The sequence below is a fragment of the Odontesthes bonariensis genome, chromosome 6 (genome assembly GCF_027942865.1).
Source record: "Odontesthes bonariensis isolate fOdoBon6 chromosome 6, fOdoBon6.hap1, whole genome shotgun sequence".
NCBI lineage: Eukaryota > Metazoa > Chordata > Actinopteri > Atheriniformes > Atherinopsidae > Odontesthes > Odontesthes bonariensis.
In genome coordinates, this window is record NC_134511.1 from 21,987,333 (window position 1) to 21,997,631 (window position 10,299).

Sequence of the window (10,299 nt, forward strand, 5' to 3'; positions counted from 1 at the left end):
ATTGTGGTTTAAGTGTTGGAGTGAACGGTGTCCATCAAAAGTAAAGACACCTTGCATTGTGTTTGTGTGTGTGTGTGTGTGTGTGTGTGTGTGTGTGAAATCAAAGATGGCACATTGCAGAATGAAAAGCTGTCTGGTTTGAAGTGATCATTTTATTTTTGCAGTTGTAAATCTTATGCCACTCATGTAAAGGCTACAGCATTCAGTCAGAATAGAAATAGTCATAAATCTAGAGACTCTGCCAAGCGGACGAATAAATACATAAATTAATGCAAAAATGAACTACCATGCTGTTGTCCCAAGTGCACTGATGATTACACGTGTCGGGATTTCATCTTTGTGAAAGCTTCCATCCATTTTCTGGCAAAGTGAATCATTTGGAAGCCAGCTACTTTCTTAGCAAATTCATTTGGAATTGTTAACTCTCTATGGCATCTTGTTGTGTCAACAGGTACATTGTGACATGTTTTTAAGGAAATTTGAAATTTCCTTGCATCCTCGTTAATCTCAGACTGGTTCAGAAACTTCAGGATGCCCGGCAGGTGGTTTTTGAGGTAGTCATTGATGGCACACATGGAGTCTTGGATCTCTTCTGTGGTGTTTCCCACAGGAAAAGTTATTCCATCAAGTGTCTCAATACATCCTAGCACTTGAGTTTTTGTCTTGTTTTCCCAGTATTGCTCGCATTCTTTCGGTTCGTCTTTTTTGAAAACGTGTTCGATCTGTAGAGGAAGAGTAAGAATTAATCAAAAAGACAGTGCTGAAGGCAACAAATTATGGATTCAAATGTTTCTTCTAACTACAGTGAGGATATAGTGTGTCTTTATTTTGTGGAGCATTAGTCTTTTTTTTTTTTAACCCCAACACACACATTACACGAAGTTACAGTATGCTTACTTACATATTTATTTTCTGCTCTCTTTAGGTTGCTCAAAGCTGGCTTAAAGTGGTTGCAGGAGGCCATAGAGACCGAGGAGATGTTCATCATTGTGAGGATGAAAAACAGGAGCCCTGCAATCATTTAAACGTAAAAGATATGATGCTGTCGTCTGCATAGAAAGTCTAATACATTCATACTGAAAACTAGCTGGGAATAAAAATGTCCAAATCAAAATCTAAGATTATTCCACAAAACAAGAGCGTGTAGTTTTAAGGAAGTAAAAAGTTGGTAAAGATATTCTACAAATTTCATGGTACTCTTATTCTTTCAGAACAATTATCAATAGAAACTGTTTGGCTAAGTCATGTAACAATGAATCAAAACCAGCTTACCTTTACACAGACACATGGTTGGATTGTTTCTCTCTGCTGTTGACTATAATGCTCCTGAACTGCCACATACTGCTTATATAGCCTATTGTAAGGTGGAATTGGTTTTTGATCTTGCCTGCAAGTTGATGAGTGACGCCTTTTGTGGCATTATCACCTGCAAATCTATTTTTCTGCGTACCGTAGCTGTTTGAGGGCACTGCTCACCACAATGGTTTATCTCATGGAAGAGACGCAAGCTGCCACAGACTTTTCTAAGATATTTGATAGCTAAACTCAAACTAGACAAGTTGTAAGCCCCCAAACTTTAAAGTCAGACATCCAAACAGATTGTGGAGATGTTCAACAAGTCGTTGTTGCAGTGCTTGCATGCACTTGGAATGTGTCAATTGTTTTGAATCATAGTGCTTTCTAATTTTCCTCCCTTATCATTCAGTCAACATGCCATGCAAGCTTATCCTGCTTATTGGTTAGTAAAAGGAAAAATAATTGGCTCTGGTACGGCTCCAGTCTAATTTAACCCAACTTTAGTTGTTTTAAAACACCAAGTTGCCAATTTTATGCCCATCGTCCACAAATATCCCTGTTTCTGTAAACCCATGAAAACTATAGAATTGCCCAAATTTTGGCTTTCAAATCATATTTTAAAAAACTGCACCCAATATGATAATGAATTTCCTAGAAAGACAAATCCCCTAATAAAGGTAGTGGTTTCTGTTCCTTCTACCTCCATCTCAATATACTTCATTTAGATAACACGTAATATAGGAGCTTTCCATTTCCACTGAAGTCATAAATGGCAACCAGAGATACAATTTAAGACTCTGAGAGACTCACTCAGTCTCTCAGCCCCAACAATGTCTCAAAAATTAGCATGCCTACCATGTAAAATTGTCAGTCTGAAGCTCTTCACAGATTTAAAACTTGAAAGTCCGAATCCTGAGCAGTATGACCTTCAAAGCATTGTTTCCAAATAAGTTGAGACAATGTAAAAAAAAAAAAAAAAGTGGGTGTGAATAGTATGGTGGAAGGTTTCAGTGAATCTGAGGAGAATTAAGTTGTGTTGTGATGTAGTACCCAAATGCAACACGCAATGTGTGTGCATTGTGCATGGAGCAGACGAATTAAGTTACGAAGGCAAAATCCAATGAAATTCACAGTCAAAAACACCCAAAGAGCCACGGAAACATGACTCAGTAGTTAAAAAGAGAATCTGAAAATGACAAGTGAAAACAGGTGAACATTGATACTTCCATGCGGAACAGTGGGGGCAGGTGTGCTGATAAGGAACAGTTGTGAAAAGTTGCAATCTACACTAAGGTTGGAAAGCATCCTAGAGTTGTCTGTCTCCGACGCTCTGAGGGCGTACCTGTTTCACAGTCACACCTACCTAACTTAAAGCAAGGTTCCTGGAGCCAGCTGTTGCCATGCAACAAGCAAAAGTTTGTAAACAAGCACCAGTCCACAGTCAGGCTGACAATGGATTCACTGGCTTATATACTGTAGCAACTGTGTGCCTTTACTGTGTGGCATATATAGTCATAGTATATTTTGTCAGCAGGTATGAGCTCAAAAACACTTTCTGCTGTGTTAGAGAAGAAGATTCGCCGTCTTTGTCTGAATGACTTCCCCTGTGGAAATGGCGCATGGGTGAGTTTTCAGATCTGTCTTCAGGATTAGCTTAGAAAAAAAAACATGTCTGTGCATCAACTCAAAGTGCTCACATCACTGTGTGCGATACATTTTTTTTGATAACACAAATAAATACATTGATTCTTTTTATCAGAGGAACACCAAAGACAGCGCAGAGGGATTAGATACAGAGTCCACTGATAATCTTCTGGATCTGATAAACTGTCCTCAATCACCTTGGTATCAACCTGAGGAATCATGGAGCCCTCAAGCTTCGGCCCTAAGACGACTGGCGGTGCTCACACCGAAGCGCCTGCACACAGACTTCATTTATGACTACTTTACAACTCTTCGTATCCTGGATACAGGCGTGAGTATAGAAGATTTCATTTTAACATCCAAATGCTGAAAACTAATTTCACTCTGTGTGACCAGAGTCCAACCTTTTTTAGCTCAAACTGTGGGCATCTGCTATTAAAATCTGCAAAACTAAGACGGACGGGTTCTTGATGATTGGTTTTAAAGGTGCATCTATTGCATTCAGGTATCAGTCATTGACAACGGTCTGCTGAAGTTCTCAAAGCTGGAGGAACTGGTGCTGAGTGCCAATCTAATTTCAGAAATCCCTGTGGAGTACCTTCCCAAAACCTTAAAGGTAGGTCATGGTCCTGTAGCAGCGTGATGCAGCATTTCTCTGCAGCTTATGAGACTACATGCAGTTTCAGCAGTTTCCACAATTTTCAATCGCATCAAAAGTGACGAAAGAGTTGCTGTGGCACTGTTGCTTAATACGAGTCTGATTGGGCAACTTATCTGATTTTTTTTTTCCGCCGGATGTTGCAATACAATGGTAAGTAACTGATTAAGACTTCTTCTTTTTTTTTTTGAAGATTTTGGAGCTACGTGCAAACCAGTTGTCTTCTTTGAACAGCCTCACAAGCAGTCCGCCTCCTCGGTTGCAGTACCTCGGCCTCGGCTCAAACAGTCTGAGTTCGCATGAAGATGTCTCTCATCTTACGGGACAACACTGGTGAAGTTACACACACACAAAGGCAGGAGATGTCTGGCTTTTAAAGAGCTAAGTCACAGTCGGGTCAAATGAGAATTTAAGTTTAATTGTTGGCTTTTCAATTACATGTAAGGTCAGACAGTGACGTGACATCATGTCTGGATGTGTTCCTGTAGGGGTTGTTTTGTTCTCTCTTTGTTTTTGTAGCGTTGTACGATCTCACTGTAAGTCATGGGGTGAACTGGCATATTTAAGAATAGAAAAACATCGCACCATAGATTGGAAGTCTGAAGTCTTGAAGGTTTTACTCAGTAACAAATGGCAATGTCAGACTGTTAAACCAAATAATAGCAAAGTAAAAAGTCAAAAAGGACACGACAAGAGTAACAAAGGTGTCGTAGTTGGGATTTAAAACATGAAACAAGTTACTGGTAGGAAATTATTGGCCAATTTCTTCAGTAAGTTGAACTATTTAACTGCTGAATGTCCTGTTAATAGCAAAAAAAAATACAAAACCCCCATATGATGATAAATGACGCAATGTTTACATCCCAAGCAGTGTGGATATCTCATTTTCTTTGTATCATTTTGGTTAATTTTGTATGTATTTCTTTACATATAGCATTCCTCTGGTTGTTGTCTCATACTGTCTTTTTCTCTTGTCTTGTCTCACGGTCCCTTTTGTCTTTAAAGCCATTTTGTATCTCCTGTAAAACTCAGGCCACAGCTGGTGGGTCTGGACCTCAGCGACTGTGAGTTTCAGGACCAGCAGAAACTACTGAAGGCCTTGCGCACCCTCCCATGCCTCAAGACACTGGCGCTGGAGGGAAACCCCATCACCCTTGCACCTGCGTATCCAGGCTTCACTGTGGACAGCCTCCCACAGCTTGCTTGCCTGGACGGCTCACGGATCTTCCCTGATGAGAGGCATAATTTCAGGGGCTTGGCCAACATGAGTGGTAAGTGTGGACTATGAAGGTGGTTCTGTTCACCCCCAGCTGTGTTATTTCATTCATATGAAGTGTGTTTATCATGTCAGGATAATTTCTATTTGCACAGATATGATAGTGGATGTGGCATCAGCCACAGTGAGTGTGGGCAAACTGAGGGGGATCCCAGACCCACTGATGAGTGCGAATGGAAACGCATCTGACTTCCCAGTTGTCACCTACGGATATTTCATCACATACGAGTTCCTCAGTCAGCATACACCCGATGACATGGTGATGTATCCTGCCCACAATTTTTGCTGCGTCATGCATATCTGCAATTTCAACCCAGTCCCCCAATTGAAAAATTAAATTTGTTTCATTGTTACCATGTTTTATGTGGCAAATTTCATGGGATTTTACTTTGGAAATACATTTTTTTCAAGAATCACAATTTTGTCCCCCCTAAAAAATATTTGTTTTTATATTGTTAAAGCAAAGCACATAAAGTTCACACAACTGTCTTAAAACAATACTCAAATACAAAAATAAGCTGCAGTTCTTTCATTATTCTTTGTTAAAAAAAAATCCCACTACCAAACAAGTTGAATTTTTTCAATACAAAGGTTTTTATTTGGGGAAAAAATGTGCTTTTCATTTGTGTCTCTCAGGTGTATGAATCTGCATTTTAGTTGCAGCTTAACTTTAGAGCTCGTCTTTACACAAGCTGTCTCTCAGTGCTCAGTGACTCATAAGAAAGAGATTTCTTTATAGATTATATGCAGTGGAATTAACAATCGTTGCACCTGATAACTATTTCCTTGTAGGTATGTAACCGCCTTGCCACAATCTTCGTCAGGCATCATCACCTCAGTACTGGCCAAAGCTTCGACTAGAAATCTATTAACACTAAATTGTTACGTTACAATATTTCCATACATGACCCAGACCAACAGATATATTTGGGTCTAAGCTGAGCCTGTGTTGGCACTTAAGGCTCAGTAATGGTCCATATTTGTCACTCAGTCACAATAAACTACAAAATGCAAAACTGTGTAACAGAGCATAATCACTCATTTTTAATTTTTTTTAAAAGGATAAATAAAACAACGAATTGGCCTAAAGTAGAATACTTTGTCACAGACACTGATGTGCTAAGCTTTCCATCAAAGACAAGTGTGCTATTTTTATGAGGTGGCATTACTGAAAATTACTCAAATGAATTGGGCTGATTTGAATTGAACTGGATTCTAATTGGGTTATAATGGATTTAATCTAATTGGATTTAATTGAACTTATGACTTGTTTATTCTAAGTCAAAGGTGACTGAGATTCCATATGTTGTGAAATAGGGCTGTAAGTATAATATTTGATTGTTTTGAATAGAACTAATGCAGTTATAGCATTAGCACGTAACCATAAAGGTGTACTTTGCAAAGGTATACTTCAACAAAAATGTGAAAAATGCTGAGTTTTCAATTGGCAGTGCAACCGCACGGGCATTGTATAAACTAGATATTCATCTTGAATTCTCTTCTGGTGTCGTTCACAGAAACTTGACAGTGAGTCCAAACTTGACACAGCATCCACAGCACAAGTGACAGAGGACAGCGACAATGACTCTGACCTACGATCAAACAGCAACTGTGAAAGAGAGACGTCCACAACAGACACGGGCGTAATGGTGGCCAATGCTGAGAAAAGCTGCTGTGATAATGTACACTGTAAGAATACTTATTAAACTCGAGCTGGACAGGTTTTTCCGGCCTCCAGGCACATGGATTAATACACAGAAAGGGATCGAGCTCACGTAGCTGTTTAAAAACGGAGATGGAAAACTTGCAGACTGTCAGTAAGAGGGTAGTAGGAAAGAAATACTCTCACTATGATGTTTCCAGTAAAGCAACGGATAAGTTTTTTTCTTATCAACATCTGAAATTTACTCACGTTTTTTTATAGTCTGGTGGAGAGTTGTAGATGACGCGGCTGATCATTTATAATTATCAGTTGTAAATGTCAATATTTGCCAATCTTAATCACTGACTTGTCATGTAAATATAAGACCATGACTAATCCCCCCCCCCCCATTTTTTTCAGTGTCACCACACAGCACATCAAAACGGATATGGTCAGAGTGTGTGGACTTCAGTGACACACAAACATATCTTGTTAGTTCTCTGGAAGACTTAAAGAAATTCCTCAATCATGGTCTTTATCTCAGGCTAGAGGAGGAAAAGGTACATCAAATAGGGTCCAGGGGTGGTTTTAAACGTGAAATGTGTCAGAACTAACATTTGGACTTTGGCATTTTAGGTCCTGTCATGGCCTGCAGCCTCCGAAGACGTCCCAGTGGCAAAACCAGGCCGAACAATGAAAGGCGGAAAGGGCAAAGAAGTGAGTTTCTCATTTAAGTTCCCCAAAATAACTGCAGACACCTCATGAGTTCACAATTCTGCTGATTAGCTATTCAGGAAATCCTGAACTGCTTGTCAGTTAACAAACCTCATGCTGCAGAAACACAGTCTGTCAGTGTGTACCTGAAGGACACAATATGACGTTGGAAGAGCCAGATAAACGGGCTGCATACACTGATTTTGATCATTTTTTGGGGCTTTTTTGTAACTAAGGCACTTATTTAGTACGGTGGTGTGGTGGTTAGCAACGTCGCCTCACAGCAAGAAGACCTTCAAGAGGACAGGTTCAACTCCTGGCTCGGGCCTTTCTGTGTGGAGTTTGCATGTTCTCCCCGTGCATGCGTGGGTTCTCTCCGGGTACTCCGGCTTCCTCCCACCGTCCAAAAACATGCATGTTAGGTTAATTGGTGTCTCTAAAATTGTCCCCAGGAGTGAGTGTGTGTGTGGTTGTTCGTCTCATTTGTCTCTGTGTGGCCCTGTGATGGACTGGCAAACTGTCCAGGGTGTACCCCGCCTCCCGCCCGATGACTGCTGGGATAGGCTCCAGCCCCCCCGCGACCCGACCGACAGATTAAGCGGGTATAGAAAATGGATGGAAGTCACTTCTTTACTTAGTCACTATAGATGATTGCAGCCACGTTTAATGATTTAGTTTAAGGATGGCTGCTCCCAGCTGCAAAGGAAAATTTGTACCCTGATGAACGTATAAGTTCAATTAAAATGATAAGGTTTATATCGTGGTCCAGACTGAATAAGTGTCACTGGTTTGAAAGTCTTACATACGTGTAAATCTTTTAATCTTTATCTTTGTCTTTTTTTCTAGTTTTCGAGTCTAGAGAACAGCTCAACAAAAACATTATGATTAAACAAAGAGCCACGAAGCTTTCTGCTCAGATTCTAGAAATGGATCCAAATGTGATTGAATTGAATGTCACAATATCTTCTTCAGTGTCCGGTCAAATCGGCTTCCACCAAAGACAAGTCTAAAGACAAAAAGACAAAGAGTGTACCAGAACTGATTTACGACGCCCCCATCAAAAGAGTTCTTGGTTCTGCGCATGTCCCCCTGCAAAGCCTGCTCAAAGGAGGTCAGAAGGTCAATGTCATCTGTGACTTTGGTCCCCTGCGCATAGACTCTGAGGTGGAGGCTTTGCAAACACCTGAAAAAGTAAGTTTAAATGCAACAGAACTGGAGCTTGAAACAACACAGGTTCATAGTTGGGACTTGACTTGGGACATATTCTGTGCCACAGTCAGGTTCATATTTATGTTTTTTTTTTTCCTGAACCTGTACATTTATTCTGCAGACAGACAGACATCGTGACACAGAACGTACAATGTAGATAAAACATGAACCAGCCGATCTACTAAAACATGTTAAACATTCCCAATAATTACAATATAATGCTTTGAATAGTGCTTTGAATCCACAATTCAGGACACTTAAGATAGAAAAAGATCAGTCAGTAACATAAATTAAAAATTCAGACAGCTAACCTCTTGAGTTTGACCAGAATAAGACCAAAGTTTGGACAGGGATGAATTAATATGTGAGGAGAGAAGTGAATGTGTTTGTGTAAAATATAGCCGTTACAACTCGCTCGGTTCAGTGATAGCAGCAGGAACAAAGCTGTTTTTCTGACTCTTTTGTCCTATGCCTTGAGACTAAAAACCTCTGTCCAGAGAGAGGATGCAGGATTACGAGTTGTGAAACAGAGACAAGCACCTATGTGACGCGTGTGGTATGTCTTTCACACATTTGAAGGATTTGGGAATGAAAAAAAAGGAGAAGAAGAAGATGGAGGACCAGGACAAGGAACCAAAACAGAGAGGAGGCAGCGGTGCAACACAGAAGGATACAGCATCTTCAAAAGGTTAACCAGACAAACAATAAGAGTTCTCAGGTGTTGAATAAAAACAGTGATATGCGTTTTAAAATGGCGCCAGACTGCAACATTTTGAGAATCAGAGCTGCTGCGGGGGGATAATGAGGAGTCACTTTCAGGTTATCCTCATTACAAAGTACTAATGATTTGTGTTTAAAGGAATGTTAGAGGTGGAAACAGTTATTTGGTGTGCTTCAGGTCATTAGTATATGTGTTTATTTGATGCCGTGCATGGCAGGTAAAAGAAAAGGAAGTAAGCAACGAGACGTGGATATCACCACAGACAGCTCTGAACCTGGCCAGCTGATCACGGTGGAGCTGAGTGTGGAGCTGGAGAAATGGCAGTCGGCATCTGAGGCGCGCCTTCTTAAAACTTGATCCATCGGGCTTCAGTTTAAGGCCGACTGTGATAGCCATGCAGCTGTATTAAACATGTGTACAACCATTTATTGCTTAAATGTCTACATGAGTGTTTACTATAAACTTTTATCAAGCTGCAGTAATTATTCAGTATTACATGCAAAAGAGCTGCTTCTGAGTGGGTCGGAAAAGAGTATCCCAGAACCTTAAAGTAGATATACATAGAAAACATGAGATAAAAATGAATGAGTGATTGTTTACACCATCTGGAGGCAGGTATTTCAGATTACTGTCTAAATGTAAAAGTGTCCAATAGTATGTTCTTATCACAAACACCTTAGAGCCTCCCTCTGTAAGGATTATTGCTATAAGGCAACTGTGCACTGTAATGCCATTTTAAATGTTTATTGATGCACTTTTTTTCTCCCGTCAGCAATTACAGAAACATACGTCAGAGCAGCTAAGTTATAATGCGTAGTAACTGTTAATCGACCTCCACACCAGAGACAGGAAAAGGCCTGCGTCTGTATCTTGTCAACAGCTTAAAGGCCTACAGAAAGCTGACACTACACCCAATACATAATGATAATACATACACAGAGGAACAATAATGATCATTGGACTCTACACCAAAACATTTCATAAACGCATGAAATTTGCGATTTTGAATTTGCCGCTTGGAAATCCTTCCTGGAATTCCAGACTGGGGGCGGGGCTTCCGTGTGACCTCACAGGTGCCATGGGTTTTCCTGGCTGCCGCTATTAGTATGCTTGTTGAGTGGTGAAGGCAATAAAACGAT

The 10,299-nt window shown here is 40.3% G+C and overlaps 1 protein-coding gene across 1 annotated transcript; it reads left to right on the forward strand.

The window, feature by feature from the left end:
• The first annotated feature begins 2,832 nt into the window (after positions 1–2,832).
• Positions 2,833–9,517, forward strand: LOC142382746 (leucine-rich repeat-containing protein 43-like). Its single transcript, XM_075468866.1, has 12 exons — positions 2,833–2,919; positions 3,056–3,271; positions 3,446–3,556; positions 3,792–3,931; positions 4,631–4,869; positions 4,970–5,133; positions 6,392–6,563; positions 6,937–7,076; positions 7,153–7,233; positions 8,203–8,421; positions 9,019–9,127; positions 9,378–9,517. The coding sequence occupies exons 1-12, from the start codon at positions 2,833–2,835 to the stop codon at positions 9,515–9,517; spliced, it is 1,818 nt and encodes a 605-aa protein (XP_075324981.1).
• The last annotated feature ends 782 nt before the right edge of the window (positions 9,518–10,299 follow it).

Excerpts from the sequence above, each read along its gene's own strand:
- LOC142382746 (XM_075468866.1), top strand. The coding sequence starts at position 2,833 with ATGAGCTCAAAAACACTTTCTGCTGTGTTAGAGAAGAAGATTCGCCGT. Across the intron at positions 2,920-3,055 it reads CCTGTGGAAATGGCGCATGG|AGGAACACCAAAGACAGCGC; the intron begins GTGAGTTTTCAG and ends TCTTTTTATCAG. Across the intron at positions 8,422-9,018 it reads CTTTGCAAACACCTGAAAAA|GATTTGGGAATGAAAAAAAA; the intron begins GTAAGTTTAAAT and ends ACACATTTGAAG.